The 24,543-nt window shown below is 31.1% G+C and overlaps 2 protein-coding genes across 9 annotated transcripts; one reads left to right on the top strand and one right to left on the bottom strand.

Moving 5' to 3' along the window:
- The first annotated feature begins 11,445 nt into the window (after positions 1-11,445).
- LOC111310302 (uncharacterized) lies at positions 11,446-20,646 on the top strand. 8 transcript variants are annotated; one of them, XM_089748423.1, is made up of 5 exons: positions 11,446-11,663; positions 11,784-12,060; positions 12,853-13,708; positions 14,668-15,840; positions 17,391-20,646. In XM_089748423.1, the coding sequence occupies exons 2-5, from the start codon at positions 12,004-12,006 to the stop codon at positions 19,982-19,984; spliced, it is 4,680 nt and encodes a 1,559-aa protein (XP_089604549.1). In that variant the 5' UTR covers positions 11,446-11,663; positions 11,784-12,003; the 3' UTR covers positions 19,985-20,646. The 8 variants fall into 8 exon arrangements, with proteins under 8 accessions (XP_089604549.1, XP_089604546.1, XP_089604545.1 ...); XM_089748420.1 differs by having other exon boundaries at positions 12,839-13,708; positions 17,394-20,646; XM_089748419.1 differs by having other exon boundaries at positions 12,839-13,708.
- An 866-nt stretch (positions 20,647-21,512) lies between these two features.
- Positions 21,513-24,297, bottom strand: LOC111310300 (uncharacterized). Its single transcript, XM_022909613.2, has 4 exons — positions 23,999-24,297; positions 22,883-23,028; positions 22,491-22,784; positions 21,513-22,325 (listed from the first exon to the last, which is right to left on the bottom strand). Exons 2-4 carry the CDS (start codon positions 23,015-23,017, stop codon positions 21,693-21,695), a joined length of 1,062 nt encoding a protein of 353 aa, XP_022765348.2. The 5' UTR covers positions 23,018-23,028; positions 23,999-24,297; the 3' UTR covers positions 21,513-21,692.
- Positions 24,298-24,543: the final 246 nt, after the last annotated feature.

The following is a 24,543-nucleotide window of genomic DNA, read 5'->3' as shown; positions in this document are numbered from 1 at the left end:
TTTGACTTAATTGGGTCAGTGCAAACCAAAAAACTTGAGTTTTTTCTAGCACTGGAGTAATTTAAAATCTTTATTCTTTAATAGGTGTAGTTTTAAATTTATTTACTTTGATAAGGTATTTTAAATCAGATTAATGCCATGTCAACATTTCATCATTCTTTCTCTTTCTTTATTTCAGCACTAAGGAAACCAAATACTAAAATTAAAAAAAAAAAGTTCTTTTCTTTAAGCGAAAGCATTTTTTTAAAATCTAACATTATTTGAAATTTGTTTAAACCAATAAAAATATCTTCATGAGTTAGCACTACACATAAAAGAAAATCATCAATTAGTTGACAAACTTGACAAAAACAAACAAAACAAATGTTTTGTAGTTCAAAAATAAGCTTTTTCCTCTCTTTGTACGCTTGAAGAATAATTTGCTTGAAATTTTCACTTGAGCTTTGATCCAACTTTGAAGGGCAATATTGAATTTTTTAAGTCACCAAAGTTCTTCTAAACATCTTCTATTTCATTTTTTTCATAAATGTAAAAAACATATGTGGGAGCATTGGTGCTCTCTTGTGGATATGAAAAAAACAAACACAACATAATTTAACTAATCTTTTTCTTTCATTTTTTTCCTTAATTGGATATCGTGCTTAATTATTTTATCCCTTATTTTTTTATTTTGATTTTAAATTGATAAACTATTTGTTCTTAAATGATAGATATTATTGGTTCATTTATTATTTTTATCAAGCATATATGCTTATGTAATAAATGCTATTTATCTTTACTTGACATTCTTGCAACATAATTTAAGTGCGTGATTTTCTTATGATGCTTATTTTCAGCTTAAGTCATTGTTGATTATGGCTTGTAATTTGTGTAAGCATATTTATGCTTTGTGTTAAAATTTTTTTGAATATGTTTTTGATGATAAATATGTCTTTCTTGAGTTTTTAGTTTTCATATGGCCTAAATTTTACTTTGATATATTCTTTGGTGATTTTTTGAATATACATTAATATTGAATATGTCTATTTTGTGTTCATAAATGATTTAAAAGGTTTGATTTTTACACATTACATGAGAACTATTACTTTAGTACCATTCTTATACTATTTGGTATTTAAATTGATATATGGCATCTAGCTTAATTATATATCTCCCTTACAATTGACAACTTTTTCTTAGTGAATAAATTTTTTTTGCCTATAATGACTTAGAATATGAACTTGTTTTCTAACAATTGGTATAGTTTGTATCAATTGATTTTCTTGATGCTTTTAATGAAAATCCTTTGTCAAGAAATTTTTTTAAGTCTATTCTAGGATAATTTGAAATGAGTATAAATGAACTAACATTTTTTGGATTTTAAATAGAACAAGCAAAGCAAGTCATATTCATCAATCAAGCCCAAGTACATCAAAGACTTAGCTCAAATGATGTGAAATGGAGGATTCAAAGCCTTACTCAACTACAATAAGCACAACAACATAGCTTGCTAAAGATGATGGTAACTGTTTTGAATTTATACTATATGCCTAAAATTTATAATGTTTAATGTATGTTTTGATAAATGCTTGCTTTTAAATGTGCAAAAATGAGATATTATGCTAGATCATATTAACATATTGCACAAATTAATCACTAAGCCACTTGGTAGATATTGTTCTAATATGTTTGAAAGCTTGGATTGATTAACTCACCTTTTATTGATATTCATAACTAGTTCTTGATTATTTTGATTAATAGTTTTTATTGCATGAATATTTGTTTGAATCTTTGGACATGGATATGAGTTGAATATATTGATTTTTTTATCTTTCAATTGCTTTAACTCATGAATTATGAATTTACAATTTTAAAGTTTTATATACATGTTCATTGATTGAGTCCATTAAGATAGCATGTATCATATTGTGTTTAAAGGTTTGCATTCTTTTTTGGTATAATGATATATGTGATTTGAAATATTTTTGCATATGCTTGTATGATTTTGATTGAAATATATATTTAGATACTTGCATATGTTTAGATTAAGTTCATTGCTATGCACTGAATAAATAAGAATATATTTAAATAATTATACTATTATTATTTCTTTGCTATAGCTTATGTGTTCATCATATTTGAAAAATACTTGAATAATCTTTGTTATGACATGATGATAATTGAACCTTATTATTCATTAGTATTCATGCTTTATTAAATACATATGAGCTTTTGTTCTTGTTTGGATATGATAGCTTATGAAATATTACTATTATCATTTATGCATGTATTAAATGAACTTTCATATGCTTAACGCATATGTGCTTTATGAAAGTTATTGAATAAAATTATTAATAATTTGTAACAATTGGTATCAAAATTGCTAAAAAAAAATTTTTAACATGCATAGACACTTGTTTATGTGTTTATCCTTGATATAGCTTATACCTTTCATGCAAAATTATATGCGTCTTAAATTTATTAATCTTTATTTTGAAATGAGAAGAAATTTTAGAATATAATTTTGTTTAATTTGTTTTATGATAACAATTGGTATGCTTTGTGATAACATATCTTTAACGATTGGTATGAGCTCGTATGCATGTGCTTGAATTTATGCTTAATTGCTATTGATGTTTTAAGTTTTAAGCACATCTTATCTTAACATGATTTATGAGTAGATTGCATATCATTCATTATCTTTTGCTCATAAATTTCATGTAGTCAATTTGATGACTTGTGCTAAAATGCTAAAATTGGATACACTTATGCTTTTGTGCTTGAATACATGTATGTGAATTTCATTGTACATATTATACTTGATTACATGCATTTAAAATACTCTTGATATTATTGGTATTAAGCATTTTGTCACATGCCTTGAATAATCTCTTTTTCTTTTAAAATGACAAAAAATGAGAGAGAGTTTAGAGATATTTATTCTTATATGCTTTATAGCAATTGATATATGAGCTTAACCATTTGGTATAAAGAGCATAAACAAAAAAAAAAAAAAGTTTCATGAATATATTTGCTAATAACTTTTTTTTGTATTTATTTGCTCATGTCCTTTTACTACGACAAAAATGGAGAAAAATATCATATAGACAAATTTGCTTGTGCTTGACATACATATGTTTTATTGTTATTATTTCATATATTTGACTAACATATGTTTGTTGAGTTGTGTTGGATTAGAATGCATAAATTGAATGGGAGTTTTGTCATGCCTTGTTTAAGGGGGAGTTTGTCAAAATGTTTTTCAAAATCTTAAATGTTTTAAAGAAAGTTTTTCATCAAGCAAATTTATTTTTAAGTTTTATCATATCAAAAAATGGGAGATTATTAGCCTTGAATTGATCCTTATTTTGAAATGACAAAACATTATGCTAAATAAGCTTGATCAAGATTTTGAAAAAGATTTATTTAGTACATTCTCTTAAGTTTTATATTTTTGGTACTAAATAAATAATATATTTTTCATAGTGTAAACAAACATTTCTTTGTTTTCATATTTCTTAAACCAAATCTATCTTTAAATATTATTTATTTGAGCTTAAATGAAAGTCCAATTGTTATTTTAAAGTGAACTTATTCATTTTGGACTTAATACAATTTTGATAACATTGGTTTTGAGAAATAGATTAACTTAAGGAAGTTATTTTACAATAACAAAATTTTCCAACATTAAAATTATTTTATTTTTTTGTGTTAATTCATAAATTTTTAGTATTTAAATTTTATATGGTTGGAATGCTCTTTAAGTCTACTTTTTAATGAATCAAACAAAATCAAAATTCAAATTTTTTAAGAAAAGATTTTGAATTTTTACTAGACAGTTTGTAGTTGTCTACAAACTGCACAAATGGTAGATTTAAAAATTAACTATAATTCATACACAATGAATTAGGTGATGGATTTTATATGATAGAAAGCACTTTAAGTCTAATTTCTAAATCTTCAAACAGTTTGTGATTTGAATTTGTATAACTCAACATATGATCAAATTAGTGAGTAGAGTGCAAAATAGTTGATATTCACCTAGATGGACAGGATCGATCTCCTCAAGAAGGGATCGATTGCTTTTCCACCCATAATAGAATTTTAGCTCCAAGATTGCAAAATGGATCGATCACCCCCTTGAACCGATCAATCCCTTCAAGGGTAGTAATTTTTCAAGCGTGAAAAAGCACTAAAACTTAAACCAATCGATCCCTTTATGGAAGGGATCGATTGGGTATGGGTAGAAACTCTCAAATGGCTAGTTTTTCATGCTTCCAATGGGCATTTCTTCTTCCAAACCTTCCCCAACAACTACTTCTTCAATTTCTCTATAAATTGGGCACTCCAATAGACCAATGAGGTTGATGAATCAAGAGAGTAAGAGTCAACAAGCTACGTTTTCATTCTTTCAAAGAATCAAAAGTTATTAGAGCTTAAAAGTCTATATCTTTGTATTTGTCGTATCACAATTATTGTTGTTGTTCATTTTTTAAATCTTTTCATATTTCATTAGGTAAACACTTAGCCTTTGAGAGGTGTTTTATGTTTTTATTTTTATTAAATGACTTTATAATAAAAAAAGTGAGGCATCATCTTAAATTTGTGAGATTGAGAGGTTACTTAACCCAGAAAGTAGAGAGCATAAAGTTTTCTATCTTAAGTCTCAAATATAAAAAGATAGGATTATAATTTTAATTCAATAATAGTAGATTGAAGCTTTGGTGTGGACAACCAAAAGAAATAACGTAGGTGCCTTGTGAAGAAATACCGAACCTTTATAAATCTTTGTGTTTGATTTATCTATCCTTATCTCCTTACAATTATTGTTGTTTATATTTAATTATAGGTTCATTAATTGTTATTATTTGTATTATATTTTTATCAAAAGTGCTTATTGAATTAATTCTTCATTCAATTATTTTGAAATCATTGTTTGGGAAGAACTTAGAGAAATTCAATTCACCTCCCTTTTGGATCACCATCTCACCTAAAAAACTAACAAGTACATGATGAATTCTTTTTTATATTATCATTGATGGCATATGAATAACAAATGACATTCATATAATCAGTTATTTAACATTTTCATAATATATTTATATAGCACATAAATAACTGATGAAAATAATAATATAATATAAAAAAATATAAATTAATTTTAAAATAAAAATTTAATGTCTCACGTTCGATCAGGTTATTCTAATTAATACTTTTTAAAAAATTTTAGCATTTTTCATTTACATTTTTATTCAATTTTTGATTTCCTAACTAGAAATTAAATATAATAGACATTTTGATTATTGTTTCTAAATAATTTAATACTTTTATTAATAAATTTGTTTTTTGTAGTTGGAGAGACAAATTTAATATAAAGTATATGCTCTTTTAATTCAAATGACGTTTTGTTATTATAAAATTATTACATTTTTCACTATCAATATTTATTTATGTTATTATCAATTAATTAATTATTTATTTATTTATACCCTAAACATATTATACACTTTTTATTTATTTTATGATCACTTTACATATTTATTTATTTATTTTGTTTATCTTTTTATAGAATAGATGGCGATTATTTATAACAACTATTTTTTTATAGAATAGATGACGGTTGTAATACATCTTTTTATGGAATAGTTACTTATAACAACTCCTATATATTCCATAAAAAGATGAATAAATAAATAAGTAAACATGGAAACTATTCTATTCCATATTTATTTAATATGCATAGTAACACATATTTATTTAATATGTTAAATAAATAAATAATTTAACATGTAAAAAACTTTTGACATACTATACATACATTAATAATATACATAATATAATATTTTTTATCAATTGAAAATAAATATTTTATTATAAACATTTGTTTTATTTCAAATAATTAGAATATTATTGACATAATACACATACATTAACAATTTTTATTATTATACCTATATTAAATAAAATCAAATTAATTATAAAAAACTTAATTAAAAATAAACTAAAATAATCGAATTAATTTCTATTTTTATAAAATTGTATTTTCCTATAGGTGATGCCAAGTATTAAATGTTGGGATTTCAATGCCTCTACATGTGTCTGATTGAATATTGATTTACGATGCACTTTTTATTATATTGAAGGATATAATGGATACTAAATACTAATTATTGAGTAAAAAATTGGATAAATTTTACATTCTGTCATAAATCTAAGAAAACTAAAGAAAATAATTTTTTTTTATTTCGAGCTATTTTCTCCTTTTTTAACATTATTTGTAATCTTAAAAATTATTAAAAAATTATATTTCATGAATCAAATATGAGAATTACGTTATAAAAAATTAGATTCTTAAAAAAAATTTCAAAATCTTCGAATTAAACGCTCTCAAAATATGTGTAATTCTATTATTTTTACTCGTGAAGTCTAAAATTTTACTATCAATGGATGATATAATTTTTCTTTCTCAAATTTGATAAATTTCTAATCTCTGTCAAATTTAATAGTGATAACAACAATGAATCTTGATATTTTCTTATAATAAATTAGAAAACTTGAGTTCTTTTTTTTTTTTTTTTAAGAAATTGTTTCATTCATTCATTAATAATAATAACTTCATTTTCTACAAGTGATTGTCATAAAACAGGACATTCTTCTATCCTGAACTTTCCTTCATTGGGCAGCTGTATTTCCTTCTCGTCTGATATGCTGCACCGTTCACTCATGAAACTCAATAGCTCTAACCCCTCGCTTCTTCTATCAAATTCCTTATAGGAGACAGATCCTGGTTCCAGTTGTTCATTCTTGTAATTACTGTCAGTGAGTCACCTTCTAAAATGATATCATGGAGCCCTATATCCTTTGCAAATTCCAGCACCCTTACAGTCCGCATAAGCTTTAGCAATGAAAGCGCTTGTCACCCCAGACAATTTGTCACAATAAGCTCCCAAAACTTTGCCTTCATAATCTTTGATCAGTACCCCTATACCTCCTTGTTTCTTCGTTCTGTCAACTGCCCCATCAAAATTGATTTTTGATAAGTGTCTGTCTGGTGGTTTCTATCAGCTCTCCTGTGCTTCAACGGCATTAACATCTTGCTGTCGAGCCCTGTGAAGCTCTCCCATATAGCTTCTCACAAGTGCAGCAGATACCAATGGGTCTCTTCTTTGTTCTCCGTGATATTCATTGTTCCTATCATTCCAGATTATCCACGTACCAACTAGAAGCATTTGCATCTGTTCTGCTGTGATATTCTCCAATCCATAGCCCTTGTGCACCAATGTAAAGGCTCATCCTGTTGGTCATCTTCTCTCTCCCACTGGACATTGAGATTTTTCCGTACCTTTGTTGCCCAACATTTTTTTTTGTCTGGTACCTTTAATATTTAATAATTATTTTAGGTTTTTATTAATTTAAAATCGAATTAGTTAGATCATGTAAAAAATAAATTTTTTTATTCATAAAATTCAAAATCAAGATTTTACTTAAAAAAAAATCAAATTGTTTAATATTTTACCCAACATTTATATGACACTACCTTCGGCTAACTACAATTAGTTTATGAAAGAAAAATCATCAAGAATAATTATAATAAAAAATAAATTAAAATAATAGATTATCTTATTATATACTAATTGTGAAAATATGTAATTTCATGATTAGAATTGAAGGATTAACGTTTACCCATTTAATAATTATATAATTAATATTTTAAAAAATACATTTTAATGAACACAAATCAATTTTTAAAAACTCAATTATTAAGTTAAAATATTTCACTACACGTATATAGGGTAATAATAGTTAAAATAAAATGTTAAAAAATAAAAATATTTTTTATATGGGTAGGGTAGTAATGTCATTTTAAAACTTTACTTTTTAAAAGAAAATTATAAAATATAAAAATATTTTTAAATTTGTAAGGGTAATGATTAAAAATAGTGAAGGAATCAGCATTTTGCTACCGACGGGCGCGAAAGATGCCGCTTTAGATTGGCCAGGTCAGCCCTAGGTTTTATTCTCACGCGCTGTTTTGGCATGTGCAAGTGGGTAGGTGGACTTTGAAAATGAAGGATGGCACGTGACGGCACGTGCGACAGGTTCACTCGTGTTTGCCTTGGACATTCCCCTAAAGTGAGGTAGTTTGCATGTGAGCCGGCATGTGCCTTGGTAATGACGTGGACCACCATATGTGACTTTCTCGTTTTTCTAAGAGCATATTTGAAATTTTCAAATTCGATTAGACACGAAAAAAAAATAGTATATGATATCAAATTTTAATAAAATTATATAAATTTAATAAAAATAAAAAATATTTTTTATTTAATATATAAATATAAATCATAATATAATATTTTTTTATATTTTATCTGCATCTAACCTAAATTAGATATAGTATAAATATAAAAATTATTACATCACGGAACAAAACTGAATTAAGACAAAATGTTTGAAGGTAAGTAATGTGTAGATTCACCCTTGATTTTTTTCAAAGAATCCTCATGGACAAGATTTCAAGAATTTAAGATTTACAAATTTGATTCTAAGAGTCAAAAGCTGATTATAAATTTTAATTTAATTGATTTATATAATTATTTTTAAAAAATATTATTTAATAAATATAAGATTTAAATTTTTGTATCTGTATTTTTTTATTTATTTTTAAATTACGATTTATTTTATATCTAGAAAAGCAGGAGATGAAGGTTAAAACCTTTTAACATTTGGGTATGTTGATTTTTTTTTTTTTGCAATCACATTTTTTTGAACCATTTAGGTATATTACTTGGTTAACTAACAAATTTCTTGTGATTAAAGAAAAAATTTTTATTTAATGACAATTTTACAAAAAACCAAAATTTACTTCAATGCATAATACATTATTTAAATTAATGAATTTATTTTACAAGTTTTACTATTTTAGAAATATTAAGAAATATGTTCTAAAAAATAGATATTACGATGGAATGAAAATGACAAATATAGAATATCTTACTTTTAGTATTAAGAAGTAATTTTTATAGTACAAATGAAGTTTTGGTTTAGCGAGGAGGAGATTTTAGAATATTAAAATCTTATATTCGAGTTTAATTATATATGAATTTGATTGTTTAATTAAATTATTAATTATTAATTAATTATATGAACGTAATACTTGATTATGAATATAATTTTAAAACAAAGTTTCATAGTATTTTAAGAGTTTAAATGTGATATGCAATTTAGTAATTTACCCTATATGATAAATTTCTCAAGTTTAAGGTTGATAAAACTTCCCCAAAATTTGCAAAACTTTGATTATCATATTCATTATGAAGTGTTTAATTCTTGAGTAGAACTAAAGTGATTTGCCCTTACAAGTAGACAAAAATATTACGTAGAAAGAAAATGAGAAATGTAGAATCTCTTAGTATTAAGAAGTAACTTTTATAGTGTCAATAAAATTTGAGTTTAGTGATAAGGAAAATGTCTTAAAATCTCAAAGTTTTATATTCACATATTACTGTATGTAGATTTGATTATTTAATTAAATTATTATTTATTAATTCATTATTCATTGACATAATAATTAATTATTCAATTGATTATATGAATATAGTATTTGATTATAAATAAAATTTTTTAAAAAATAATTTTATAATATTTTAAGAGTTTAAGTGTGATGTGGCATTTACTATATATGGTATATTTCTCATGCGTAAGGTTGATAAAACTTCCCTAAATTTTACAAAATTTTGTTTATTATATTCATCAAGTGTTTTAATTCTTGAGTAAAACTTAAGTGATTTGACCTTAAAGGGAGACAAAAATGGTATTTTTTTTTATCAAAAGCTATGCAAAATCATAGTGAATAATAGCCTTTTTGGCTCTATGGTCCCTCGTGTCATGGTTGAGTTTTATCCCACATTAACCTTGTTTCCCTACTCCATACACCATCAAATATTGTATGCTTAATGTTTTTCCTAAGCAATTGAATTATGGAAAATAATTTTTTTTCATAAAAATATTAAAAAATTACCTAATAAAAAATAAAATAAAAACATAAAAATTATTTACTGCACATGAAATAATTAAAAAAAACCCTTTAATATTTGTATGTAAGTGATCTATAGTACGGAAAAAATCTAAATATTGCAAAAATATAAGGTATTTTGTTTTTAGGAATATCTCAAAACTTAATAACTTGAAATTTGGATTCAAAGGTTTTGAGTTTAAATTCTTAATTAAAAATGATGAATTTATGCCACGAAAGATAATTATTATTTATCTTGTCAATTTCTTAAGTAATTTGAAATAATAAATTTCTAAATTGTGATGCAAGATTTTCTCAAAATGTTTTTAGATTATGAGAATTAATTTGTTATAATAATTTTAATGGAATTTTTTTAAATAAAGAATGTTGCACTTTAAAAATAAAAAAAATACAAATTTTAATATTTAATTTTCATATTTATTAATCGTTACAACTCAAAAGTAATTTATACGAATGCTTTAGATAAATTTGGAGTTTTATTAATTTTTTGGTAAATTCTTATGATTTTTAAGACAGGGCACCTAACAATCCCAAATTGATGTATGCCATTCAATCTCAAATGGATAACGTTGGCTGTCCGATATTATGCTTTCTCCTTTGATCACGGGAGGCAAAAAAAAAAAAATTACGCATTCTCTATGACAAATTTTTTTACCTCATTCCTACAATTCGAGTGAAAAAAAGTTTTATGAAAGTAAAATGAGGTTTGAATTCTATTTTTGGACAAGAGAATATATATATATATATTAATTTATATTTCATGAATTACCAATATATAAATATTAGTGACTCAAGTAATAATATTTTACAAAAAATTAATTTAAAAAATCTAAAAAGTAAATATATTTAATCTTATAAAAGATTTTTTGAAATTTATTTTTTATAAAATATAATTATGTATTAAAATAAAATTTTAAAATATTAATAAATAATTTTTACTTATTCTATAAATTTATTAATTTTTAAATATATTTTAATATGATCAGTAATAACACTATGCTCTATTTATTAGATAATTTTTTAAAAAGCAAGACTCAAAAATTAAAAAAAGCATTGAAGCAAAATGACACGTACGTGTTGTCATTCTAAAAATCCTGCGAGGGCAAATCAGTCAGAAGAAAAAAGAATTGAGAGTGAAAAACTGAACCCCTTTGGTCTACGTAATTTCCAGATAAATCCAAGGGCAATTTCGGAGCAATAAATGAGGGCGCAAAGGGTGGGTCCATTTCCAAAAGATAGAAAAAGATGACAATTACAAAAAATAAAAAGTTTTAATTTATTTTTGTAAAAAATAAAAACAAATCCAATAAAGTTTTCTAATATTTAATTTAAATTATTATTTTTTATTTTAGCGGACATGAAAGTTGATTGAAATTTGGTTTAATATCGTCGTTGATATCCGGATGCCTATCTCTCTCTTCACTTTCTCTCTCAAGGCTTTCTTTGTCCGTAATCGGCTTCACGTTATCACTCCCACAGATTTTCTTTCCAAACAAACATTGGACAGAGAAACCCCAAGAAATCCGAGAAAATCCAAGAAAATTCATTGTTCCACTTTTTCTCTTCAATTCTCCCGATTGAGACGGAGAAAAATTCTTCAGAAGCTGGACAACACCATCGTTTCAACGCAGTAGGATCCGGTTCCGGTTCGGTAAGTTTCTGTTACAAAGCGCCATAGATATATCCTCGATGGTGCCGTTTTGATTTTGGAAGTGAGAAACCATAGTAAGAACCAGTGGTGTTCCTTTTTTTTTTTTTGTTGGGCAAGAAGGGCTAGGCTTTTTAGGGTTTGGTAATTTGGGAAATAGAAGAAAAACGGTGGTGTTTTGTTGGGGTTAGTTCTGCCAAATGCGATTTGATGCCTCCGGAACCGTTGCCTTGGGATCGGAAGGATTTTTACAAGGAGAGGAGGCACGAGAGGACGGAGTCGCAGCCTCAGCAGCCGTTGACGGCTCGATGGAGAGACTCGTTGTCTATGTCGTCATATCAGCATGGGTCCTTTAGAGAATTTGCTCGCTGGGGATCCGCTGACGTCCGTCGTCCTCCTGGTATGTTCTTTCGTTCCTTTTACGCCCTTTGTTTCACCGCAGTCTCTTATTTTAATCCTTATTATTTGAAGGTTAGGATTGTTTCCACCTGAGTTTTGCGGGATGGTTTCATTTATTTATTTATTTCTGCGTAGGTATTAAGGGCTGGTTAGATCCGTGGGGTTTTTAAGTTTTGATTTAATTTCTTTTGGGAATAAAATTTATTTCTTCTTTTCTTTTGGTTCATTTAAGAGTATATATCTTCATTCTAGTTAATTGGGAATTTTCCTTTTTCTTTTTCAAGTTATTTTTTGTCTTGTTTTGCTATATTTAAGAAATCAACGTTCTTTTGTTTCTGCTTAGTGTTTTTCTTTTCTTTTCTTTTCTTTAGGGATAGGAATATTGATTTTTCATTTTTATTGGGTTTATGGAAGAACATATACTTTGCTTTGATAAATGGGAAATTTTAATTTTTTATATTCTCCTATTTTTCCTTTTTGAGGGAATGAATTTTTTGGATTTTCTGTTACTATTTTCTTTTTTGATCTTTGGAGGTAAAGAATATTGATTTTCTTTTTGTTTGACTCATTTAAGAACATTTATCTATATTTATTTAATGGAGAATTTTAATCTTTTTTTCTAGGAACATATTCTTGTCTATGGGTTTTTATTCTTGAGGAGAAAATTTAAGAGATTGATTGAATTTCCTTTTTTTTTTCCGGGATTTGGAAGAATACATATACCTTGCATTTGTTAATTTTTTGTGATTTTTCCTTTGTTGTTTAAATATTTTATGAAGGTCATGGTAAGCAGGGCAGTTGGCACCTGTTTGCTGAAGAAAATGGTGGTCAAGGATATGTGCCATCATGGTCAGGTGACAAGATCTTGGATGATGAGAACTTCAGTCAGTCAGTTTTTCGTGGAGATGGGAAATATAGTCGAAACAGCAGTAGGGAAAACAACAGAGGGTCTTGTAGCCAGAGAGATTGGAGAGGTCATTCTTGGGAAATCAGCAATGGATCCCTAAGCGCCCCTGAGAGGCCTCCTGATGTGAATAATGAAAAAAAGCTAGTGGATGATATGCTAACATACCCTTCTCGTACTAATTCTGACTTTGTAAATGCATCAGATCTACTTCAAAAAGACCTGCATGACAATAAGAAAAGTGGTGTCAATGGGTTAGGCACAGGACAAAGATGTGAGAGAGAAATTTCAATAGGCTCAATGGATTGGAAGCCTCTCAAGTGGAGCCGCTCTGGAAGCTTGTCTTCACGTGGTTCAGGCTTTAGCCATTCAAGTAGCTCAAAGAGCTTAGGAGGTGTAGATTCTGGCGAAGGGAAGCCAGAGTTACAACAGAAAAATTTGACCCCTGTTCAGTCCCCTTCTGGGAATGCAGCAGCCTGTGTCACCTCTGCTGTACCTCCTGATGAGATAAAGTCAAGAAAGAAGCGACGCCTTGGATGGGGTGAGGGTCTGGCTAAATATGAGAAAAAGAAAGTTGAAGGCCCTGATACAAGCATGAACAGAGATGCAGCTACAATTTTTGTTGGTAATATGGAACCTAACAATTCTCTGAGTTCTAACTTGGCAGATAAGAGCCCTATCCTTGGATTTTTTGATTGTGCTTCTCCTGCAACTCCCTCGTCTGTTGCTTGTAGTTCCTCACCAGGTAGATCTTAGAATTTTCTTATAAATTTATTCAGTGTTATTCAGACTCATCTAAAGCAGGTATAATATCATTCACAATAATATTGAAGGCCTGCCTGGTGAACTCGATCATTGTATAGAAGCGGTCTTGGAATTATAGAACCTATGTGCTTTTTCTTACTATTCTCTTTATATACCTGCAATAGTTTGACAGTCTTGTGACTTGTATTATCAGCATGACCCCTTGTTTGCTTATATGTTCCCGACTCTATGCTTCTCCCTCCTTTCTCACCTTAATATCTTTAATTTTGTAGGATTGTTGATGTGTAATATCATTCACAATTATTTTAGAAAACCCAAATGGCCAATAAAATTGTTTTTTAGAACTAGGGTTGGTATTCTACATTCTATATACTCTTTTCTATTATGGTCTTTAACTGGCTTTAGTTTGACTGTTATGTGACTCTTGTCATTACCGTGACCATTTGCTGGTTTCTCATGCGTTGAGAACCGCTAGTTGAGCACATATACATTCTTGTCTCTTCACTTCCCCGTCAAAACAACCTCTATTTCATTACTGTATTTATAGGGTGATAGCTCTTTCCTTTTGGCAGTTCCTAAGTTCCATTTCTCGATGTAGAGCCTATCTATGTAGAATTCTAGGGCCTTATTTTGGAGGAAAAAGTCAAATATCTGGCAAGATTAGTTATTCCCAATTGAGAATCTGAATTCACTATGTTGTAACCATGTATTAGAAGAAACTTTGTTTTCTGCACATTTGGGAATGCTTTATTGTTGACTGGCTTATTCTAGAGCTGTTTTGTTCCACGTTAGAATTTTTTTTAATGTCTTTTTTAATCAGAAATGTCTAATTGCTGGATGTTAAATGATACCCTGTCTCCCTTTATCTGCTTTCTTGCTTATCGATTGTGTTGAGTGTGCTTTTCTCATTCATGACCAAGATGTTCCTGGTTGTTGCAGGTGTGGAAGAGAAATCATTTGGCAAGGCTGCAGATATTGATAATGATATTAGTAATTTATGTGGTTCTCCGAGTCTTGGGTCTCAAAATCATCTGGAAGGTTCCTCTTTTAATTTAGAGAAATTGGATATCAACTCAATTATTAATATGGGCTCTTCACTTGTTGATTTGTTTCAATCTGATGATCCTACTACAGTGGATTCGAGTTTTGTTCGCTCTACTCCAATAAGTAAGTTGCTGCTATGGAAAGGTGATGTTTTGAAGGCATTGGAGATGACTGAATCTGAAATTGATTCACTTGAAAATGAACTTAAGTTGTTGAAAGGTGACTCTGGAAGCAGATGTCCATGCCCAGCAATTTCCAGTTCTCTTCCTGTTGAGGAAAATGGAAAAGCCTGTGAGGAACAGGAGGCTGTATCCAGTATGATCCCTCAACCTGCCCCCTTGAAAATTGATACATGTGGTGATGCTCTTGAGAAGCTGCCTGTTTGTAATGGGTTACTGGTTGAAGTTAATGCTGATATAAAAGATGGGGATTTTGATAGTCCTGGAACGGTTTCATCTAAATATGGGGAACCATTGACATTGGAGAAAGCAGTTTCTCCATCTGATTTTGTGAAGTTTGATGAATGTTCTGGTAATTTGGGTGCTGTTCAATTGACAACAATGGAGGTGATTTTATCTACTGGTTCAAGTAACGATGGGACCGTTGCACCCATTTCTGGGGAAGGCAGTGTGCTGAAGGAGATTGATAATGACGCGCATGTTCCAGAATCTTCCAACTCTGATTCTGGTGGAGAGAATTTAATATACGATATAATATTGGCCGCTAACAAGGAATTGGCTAATGGAGCTTCCAAAGTATTTGATAACCTATTGCCAAAAGATCGGTGTAGCATTGAGATTTCTGAAATTGCCAATGTTGCATGCTGGCAGACTGATTCTTCTATCAGGGAAAAAATTGCAATGCGAAAAAGGTACTTAAGATTTAAAGAAAGAGTTTTGACACTTAAGTTTAAAGCATTTCATCACATGTGGAAGGAAGATATGCGTTTGCTTTCAATGAGAAAATACCGTGCAAAGTCTCAGAAGAAGTATGAATTGAGTTTACGTCCAGCACATGTCGGCTACCAGAAGCATCGGTCTTCCATTAGTTCTCGAGTTGCTTCTCCTGGTAATTTATTTGAGCCTCCTGCTTTAGAATAGTTTCTAAGTGTTGCCAGTTCTGTTGTGATTTTGAATGTGGTTGAATGACCTTACTTTAATCTAAGTATGTTACACTTCATTTGTTTCCTCTTTCCTTTTATCTTTTGATCATTTGTCAAGTTGAATTCAATTAAGGTAAAATGTTGAGGATTAATTTTTATTAAATTAATCTGTGGGTTTAAATTTACATCTTTTTCAATTTCTAATGGAAATGAAGTTATTATAGATGTGTTGAATTTTGTATGGAAGAAGGAAGAAGACTATAAGCTAGGTTATTTTAATCATATAGACAAGTGGATAATCTAGGTTCAGTTCTCTCAAGCCAAGAAAATAGATGTTGAAGAACATTATGGTAGATCAACGCAATTCAAGAGATGAATTGAGGTCAGTTGATTTTGAATCAAATAGTAATCAGTAAGATCAATGTGAAAAAGACTTCTATAATCATTATTTGACAAGGAATTGTATAGATTAACATGGTGGATGCTAGGGTCCTTGCAAAGAGATGATTGTTCTAGCTGAACCTTTTCTTTGTTCATGGGTGGAAGATGCAGCTTTTGACACTTTAGGTAGTTCAGTTTCTATCTTAGTTACAAGGTGTTTTGATATACATTTTTGTTAATGGCCAGTCAATCATGGTATTAGAGATTCTGTTTTTCTGTTAGTGGATATTTGGTAATAATGGAATACATAGAAGGTAACAGTATGCTGCCCTTCGGTTGGTGAACGTCATTGCATTTATTGTGAAAGTCTAATTATTATTCCTTGGAAATTTGTTATTTTGGTGTTAGATAGTGGCTTGAAGTTACTAAAACTTATCTGCCACATTCCCCTCTAAAGCTGATATTTGGTAAATGGTAGTGTTGGGTGCCATCTCCCTCAATGCCTCATGCATTATATATGAGATGGTAGTACAGATTGCTTGCTTGCAAGACTTTCAGTGGAGAATTTGCTGTTGGATCCTACTAGGGTGGATATGATCATTGTATTTGATTTGGCAAAATTGTATGATGCTGTAAATGTTGGATTGTCAAATTAGATATCTATGATGTAAATTCTAAATGGTCTCCAGGAAATATTGTATTGTATGAAATTGCACAAAATTTGGGATTGCATGTTTTACTGATTGAACTGGGATTTGATTGAGGGCTTTAATTTTCCTCGTGAAAATTGGTAAAACACATGGAAGTATGTTATTCTCCTATGTTAGTTTTGTCACTTAAATTCTTTCATCCGTGCAAATTGTTATTCCTAATGAGTGCAACTGTTATAGTATTTTTTTTTTTTGGTTTATTCCAAGTGAATGTAATAAGTGGGTCACATTTGATTTGGATTTGCCTTTAATTAGTGCTGCTGATATGTGCTCCACTAATCAATTATATTTTCTGTTTTCTTTAAGTTTCTGTTTGTTTTTCTTTTCTAGAAGATTTTTTTTTTTAAATAGAAGATTGTTTATTTGAGGGACTTAGCATTTATCAGTAGCGATGCATATAATTACTTTTTGGGTTGTTTTTGCAGCAGGAAATCTGATCCTGGAACCTAGCTCTGAGATAATTAATTTTGGTAGCAAACTGCGTCTAGATTCCCATGTCAGGCTTTACAGGCATGCTTTGAAGATGCCAGCATTATTTTTGGATGAGAAAGAGAAGAAGGTTTCAAGGTTTATCTCTAGTAACGGGTTGGTTGAAGATCCATGTGCCATTGAGAAGGAAAGAGCTTTGATCAACCCTTGGACATCAGAAGAGAAGGAAATTTTTTTGGATAAGTTGGCTGCCTTTGGAAAGGACTTCAGAAAAATTGCCTCGTTTCTTGATCAGAAGATGACTGCAGACTGTGTCGAGTTCTATTACAAAAACCACAAGTCTGAATGTTTTGAGAAAACAAAAAAGAAGCTTGATCTGAGTAAGCAGGGGAAGTCTTCTGCGAATACCTACTTATTGACATCAGGGAAAAAGTGGAGCCGCGAACTGAATGCTGCATCCCTTGATGTTCTGGGTGCAGCTTCAATTATAACAGCTCATGCAGAAAGTGGCGTGCGAAATCGGCAGATGTCTTCTGGTAGGATCTTTTTGGGAGGGCGATTTTATTCTAAAACATCTCGAGTTGATGATAGCATTGCTGAAAGGTCAAGAAGTTTTGATATTATTGGGAATGATCGAGAAACTGTGGCAGCTGATGTTTTAGCAGGTATATGTGGTTCTTTGTCTTCAGAGGCAATGAGTTCATGTATCACTAGTTCTGCCGACCCTGGGGAGAGTTACCACCGTGAGTGGAAGTGCCACAGAGTTGTTTCTGTGGTTAAAAGGCCTTCAACATCTGGTGTCACTCAGAATGTTGATGATGATAGTTGTTCAGATGAGAGTTGTGGGGAAATGGATCCCACCGATTGGACAGATGAGGAAAAATCTGTCTTTATACAGGCTGTCTCATCTTATGGTAAGGATTTTGCAAAGATCTCACAGTATGTCGGAACCAGATCCAGGAATCAATGCAAGGTTTTCTTTAGCAAGGCTCGCAAATGCCTTGGACTGGACTTGATACATCCAAGAACCCGAAACATGGGAACTCCCACAAGTGATGATGCCAATGGTGGTGAGAGTGATATGGAAGATGGTTGTGTCCTGGATATCTCTGTTGTTTACAGTGATAAGTTGGGGTCTAAAGTGGAGGACTTACCTTCCATACCTTCCACTATTGTGAACATGAATCTGGATGAACCCAATCCCATAGGGGAAATGAGTTTGCAAACTGACCTGAACATATCAGAGGAAAACAATGGTAGGCTAGTAGATCATAAAGATTCTGAGGCAGTGGAAGCTATGGCTTCTGATGTGGGGCGGACTGAACCAATTTCTGAAGGTGGTGGTGATGATATGGATGTTGATAGCAACAAGGCTGAGTCAGTGCAGGATCAGAAAAGTGTTGTGTTGGCAAATCTAAATGCTGTAAGAAATGCTGAACAGGGTCTTTCTGTTGCAGTATCAGCATCTGTTGAGGAGGCAGTTGATCGATGCCTTCCTAGTTTAGATGCTGTGGTTGAGTGCAAATCTGATGCTGTTTGGTCTACTGAGGGGTTTGGAAATGATTTGGAGGCACAGGAAACTTCATTGTCCAAAAATGGTTTGGATGAACGTGATACAAAATGCAGTGCAGGGACTAGCTGTCAAATTATCTCTAGGCTAGATTCAAATAAAATCATTAGTGAGTCCGTTAATAAAAATTCTTGTTCAGATTTTACCTTCAACACTAAAGGCCCACATCAGGCTCCTCTTGACTTGGATTCTGCTGAAATGCCTTCAGTCGTATTATTTCCAAACGGAAACACTTCTGCTAAAAATTCTGTATTGCATGATGCTGATGCCTTTCAATGTGAGAGGATATGCAATCAAGATAGGATGTCATCAACACTTGATTATCAGGAGAATGAAGACAAACAGGCTTACAAATCTTTTAGCGGAGATGAGTCTGATTGTTTATCTGGAAAACCCTTAGTGGATCTTGCTGAATCGTACCATATTTTAAGGGGTTATCAAATGAATGGTGATGTCAGTCGTAGTCAGCTTCCTGAAGTTAAAAGCCTTTCAACTTCAAAAAGGGGTGTTACTGGTCCGTATTTGGCTCAAGATTGTTATCTTCAGAAGTGCAATGGTTCAAAATCAGCAGCTGAGCTTCCACTCCTGGTTCCAAACTTGAAACAAGCAAATGGTTGTCCAAAATCCCATTCTCGGAGTCTGTCAGATACAGAAAAACCTTGCAGGAATGCTAATGTCAAGCTGTTTGGTCAGATACTCAATACTAGTTCCCAAGGTGATGAGAAGGTAGCCTATTTCCCTAAACAAAGCTCGAAATCTTCAAGTTTGAAGTTCACAGGTCATAATAATGTTGATGGGAAAACGTCTTTCTCAAAGTTTGACCGAAATAATTATCATGCGCTGGAAAATGTTCCCCAAATGAGTTATGGTTTCTGGGATGGAAACAGGATACAAACTGGTTTGTCATCTTTACCTTCCTCTGCTATTTTAGTGGCGAAGTATCCCGCTGCATTAGTTAATTATCCTGCATCCTCACCACAAAATGGAGCAGCAGGCATTGCAGATTTATGTCAGGAGTAGTGAGCGAGACTTGGAATGGTGTTTCAGTTTTCCCTTCAAGGGAAATAAGCAGCAACCGCAGCCTGGTGGATTATAAAGTGTACAGGGACCGTGATTGTATCAAGGTGGCGCCATTTACTTTGGATTTGAATGATCTTCGAGATGCAATGACAAAATGGGTTTGATGGAATTCCCCAAAATGACAGCAGCAGCGAAGGGGAATGGTTGGAATAAATGTTGTGAGCGAGAGGAGATCCTGTAGACAAAAACGTAGTATGGTGGGCAGAGTGGGGAGCATCAACAGCAGGGAAGAAGAGCCATGTTGAGTTAAGGGGGGCATAGGCAGGTAATTGAAAGCGACTCACCAGCGGCAAATATTTATTTGCTGCGCAATGTATATTAGTTTTTTTTTTTTTTTTTTTTTTGTAGTATTTGTTTTTAAATGAAATGATGATAGGGGTGGGGGCAGTCATTTTGGTAAAATATTTTTAGGTGCTTTGTAATATTCCAGCAGCAGCCTTGTATTTGTTGTATTTGATGGAAAATACAGAAAATCTGTGAAAGTTTAGGAGGGGGCAATTTCAAGCATATTCCTCCTCCTTCCCATCTCTCTCATATGGTCTTTGTAATGGGCCTGTGGGTCCATCCCAAATTTGACAAGTGCATAATGCTCATTTTGTTAATTTCGTTGGTCTTGTTCGTTCTTGCCAAATCGGATGGCGCAACGACATCGTTGTAAAATAATACGTCGGTCGTTGAGTTGGGGCCTAGGTAACCCAAAAATCAGAGACTGAGTTGGCGAATTGTTTGATGTTCTTGTCTTGTTTTGAAAGGTTCTCTCGGATTTTGTTCTGCTTCTTTCTTCAAGGTTTGGGAACATGTTTTGCTTAATTGGGGTCTCAGATGGGCCGGTAAAGAAGTTAATTTAGGTTCGAGCAGGTAAATATTTTTATTTTGTCCTTGGTTTTTCATTTATTTTAAAAAATAACTTTGACAAAAAAAAAATTTACCAAACGATTTTCATAATGTTTCATAAATTCGAGAATTTATAGATTTTTGAAAAAATTATAATATTCAATAAAATATTATAATTTCATCATTTTATTAATTATATCTAAATTAACAAAATTAAAAGTATAATGATAATTAAATATTGACCCATAATATGATAACACATTAGTTCTTAATCGCTTTTAAATTAACATTATTATTATTATGAAGCTAATAAGTTTTAAGTTAATAGATAGTTAAAAGAGTATCTTAAAAATATAAATAAAAACAAATTTTGTTGAATCTTTGGTGTATTATATAATAATCCATGTAAAAAACAGATAAATCTCAAAGAAAAAGCAATTGAAAATTTAAAAATGAAAGTATCAACAAAAATGCAAAGACCTTGGCCGCCAGCAGCCAGCCTTAGTGAAATCTACATCCATGGAAGGTTAACACTTTGTCTCTGTTTACCAAGTCAATATTTTGAAACCAAAGGTTTCAGCCAGCAAAACATGCTTGAACAGTTCCATTTAGTTATCAAAAGAAAAAGGAAAACAAGAAGGAAATTTCTCTTTCTGCATATTTTATTCTCTCCATGATTTTTTTTGCCGAAACATGACTGGTACAAGAAAAGAACACAACAAAACATAGAACAACTGGGAACTTTAGTTTAAAACACAACGAATTACTGTATGCAGAAATGGCAGTCGCTTAACTTACAATAAGGAGATTAGAATTAACAAAACACGTCTGTCGATGAAGAAGGCCTTGCCACCTGAAGAGAAACTGGATCCCATTCAACATCTTTACCGCAATAGCCATTTTTAACAGCAATAACTTCCAACTGATTTGCATCACCAACAGAAACAGAGGATTCCTTGATGTCTAATCGTTTTGCTGCTACTGCCTTCATTCGATATCGTTCTGCCCTAGAGCCGATAACCTGTCCTAATATAGATGCTGCAATGGTAAATGCCATGGCTGTCTTAGGCATCAAGACAGATTTCCTAAGCATCGCTATGAATGGAACAGCTGCATGGATGGCCACAAACCAAGATGGTGAGAATTTTTCAGTGTGTTCCCTCCATATACCTAAAGGAACATTTGCTGCCATGCCTAACATCCCAATCACCAGTACTTTTGTGGGCACGGAATGAGGGCGGAGATTCTTGGCAAAAGCAGTTTGTGCTAGTGCTGCCCGAGCTGCAACCACTGCAGGTGGGCACCTGAATTTCATCCCAGGAGGTGGCTGGAAAACCTTCGCAACAAGTGGCAAAACACCGCTAACTGCCCTATACGACTTAGCAATTGGACAGTTCCCATTTTGCAGCCATTCATTGCCCAATGCTTCGTGATTGAAATTTCCTCCCTAAAACATCAGCATAAAAAGATGTCAACAAAATAAAGTTTCAAAATAATAATCCAAAATCTTTAAGATATTTGATGATTGTTCCAATTTTAAAAACAGAGGTCAGAAGTCCAAACAACATTCAGAAAATAAATGGATACAGTCCATAATCAGGCGTTCAATTACCTTTGAAGAAGACTCTTTCTTGGATGGTTTTGATTTTCCTTTCTGATTGTTCCACTTGTTGGAAAATGCATCAAAACTGAAAGGCCCTCCTGGTCCAAAGGATGAGAGACTAATGGTGGCTGCCTTGGCAGCCAAAGGATTGAACTTGGGTGGGGCGGTTTCAGGCTCTGCTTTCTCAGTACGCAAGGAAGATCGTTCAGATAGAGGAACTACTCCATCACGTCCATGGAAAAGCCTGAATGCCATGTCGAAATTGGGTCCATCTTCAAATATTGGACCTTTGGCTCCTCGGACCTGAGGCGGGGGAGTGAAAACCCAATGAAAATTTCAATAAAAACACATGATGCAAGAAGCATAATGCTCAATTGCTAATGACAGACGCAACATCTTACCGGCATGGGGAAAGGCAACGCGGATGAGAAGGAAAAGTTAGTTGGCTCATTAATGTTTCTCAAAAATGGACATCTAAGGATGTCCATTTGGGAAGATGCTGAATCCTCATTTAGACCCCTGAAGAAATAATCCATTTTGATGTAACCTGCATAAAAACATAAAATTGTTTAACAAAATCTTAAAGAGGCAAGAGTAAGATGACGCATATCACCAAATATTAAACCAAACATCAACAAGTTAACAATCAAACATAAAAATGATCAAACTCTAAGTAAATCAATAGTCAATGCCAATAATCCGAAAACAACTAAATATCATAAAAACACAAGCAATGTATCTTAACGACTTCAATTCCTCTTCAACAAAGTCCAAGTAAGATTCTAGAAGACATAGATAATATTAAAAGAACCATGCATATACTCATAAATCAGAACCATAAACAACCACCCACATAAAAAACCAGTATCAGTTGATCACAAAATAAGTCAAACATGTTGATGAAATTAAAGCAGTCCAAAACAAAAGAAAAAAAATGTTTTAAGTCAAAGCGATGGATAATAAACGAAAAATTGAAGGTTTTAAAAAGCAGATTGTCTAATTGCTCTTTCAAAGACTAGAATTTTAATAAAATAATTTCCATGTAGACCAAAGAGCCATTAAAAAGCAGTAACTGAATAATTACCAGTAAAGTATATAATTGAAATCTCAAAAATCACATTAAAAGAGGCATTAAGTAAATCAATATATTTCAATAAAAACCATGAATTTCCTGTAAAAAACTAGAAATTACTACAAAAAGCCCTGATTACTTACAGATCCTTCATACAAAACGGCTAAACTGTTAGAATTTCAAATATAAAACCCAAAAAAAAAAAAAAACTCAATCCCAAAAAATTTCAACCCCCCAAAAAAAAATAAAAACAGTAGAAAGCGTGAAAAAAAAAGATCAATCCCATCAAAGCCAAGAAAACCAAAAATTTAAAACAAACGCATCATAGAATTTGAAAAGATAAAGCGATTGAAATCAATAGGAATCTAAAAAGGGTATTACAAGCAAAGAAATTATGAAAAATCTACGAAAAAAAACCCAGGAAAAAACCCCAAAGCAATCTTACCTCTTAGCAGCTAGCAACGATCAAAGAAAGAAACGAAAGAACAAAAAAATTAAGAGTCTCTGGGAGAGAAATGAAAAGAATGGAAACAAAGAAAGGAATTAAAGGAGAGAGAAAGAGAAAGTTAGGTGGCGATGGCTGGAAAATGGAAAACAAGAAGACGAATTGTTATTAATTTTTTAGCTGCAATAAAAAAATAAAAAAAATAATTTGTGACGAGAAAAAGCTAGGGAGGAAGAAGAAACGACGCCGTGGTGAGCACACTCCCGTTGGGACAAAGGATCTGGTCAACGTTTGCGCGTGGCCGCCATAGTTTGGAAGTGGAAATTTATTTATGAATTATTATTACGGTAAAAATAAAGAAAGTCGAATCAAATGTTTGGTAAATTATTATTAATTTATAAAACACCTTTACTTTTTACGAATTATTTTAAAAAAAGAGAAAAATCGGTAAATTATTAAATTTGATAAATATATTCACTTATGTATAAATCTTTCATTTTTGAATTATATTCATCCAAACTCTTTTTAAAATTATTTTAAATTTA

Source organism: Durio zibethinus, chromosome 19 (genome assembly GCF_047325235.1).
Source record: "Durio zibethinus cultivar Kanyao isolate XHJ-2024 chromosome 19, ASM4732523v1, whole genome shotgun sequence".
Classification (NCBI taxonomy): domain Eukaryota; kingdom Viridiplantae; phylum Streptophyta; class Magnoliopsida; order Malvales; family Malvaceae; genus Durio; species Durio zibethinus.
This window is presented reverse-complemented; position numbering and strand designations above follow the sequence as displayed.

Coding starts and splice junctions, on each gene's coding strand:
- LOC111310302 (XM_089748419.1), top strand. CDS start 11,871: ATGCCTCCGGAACCGTTGCCTTGGGATCGGAAGGATTTTTACAAGGAG. Junction 12,061..12,838: donor TGACGTCCGTCGTCCTCCTG/GTATGTTCTTTC, acceptor TATTTTATGAAG/GTCATGGTAAGCAGGGCAGT. Junction 13,709..14,667: donor TGCTTGTAGTTCCTCACCAG/GTAGATCTTAGA, acceptor TGGTTGTTGCAG/GTGTGGAAGAGAAATCATTT.
- LOC111310300 (XM_022909613.2), bottom strand. CDS start 23,017: ATGGATTATTTCTTCAGGGGTCTAAATGAGGATTCAGCATCTTCCCAA. Junction 22,785..22,882: donor CGTTGCCTTTCCCCATGCCG/GTAAGATGTTGC, acceptor CCCCCGCCTCAG/GTCCGAGGAGCCAAAGGTCC. Junction 22,326..22,490: donor AGAAAGAGTCTTCTTCAAAG/GTAATTGAACGC, acceptor CTGATGTTTTAG/GGAGGAAATTTCAATCACGA.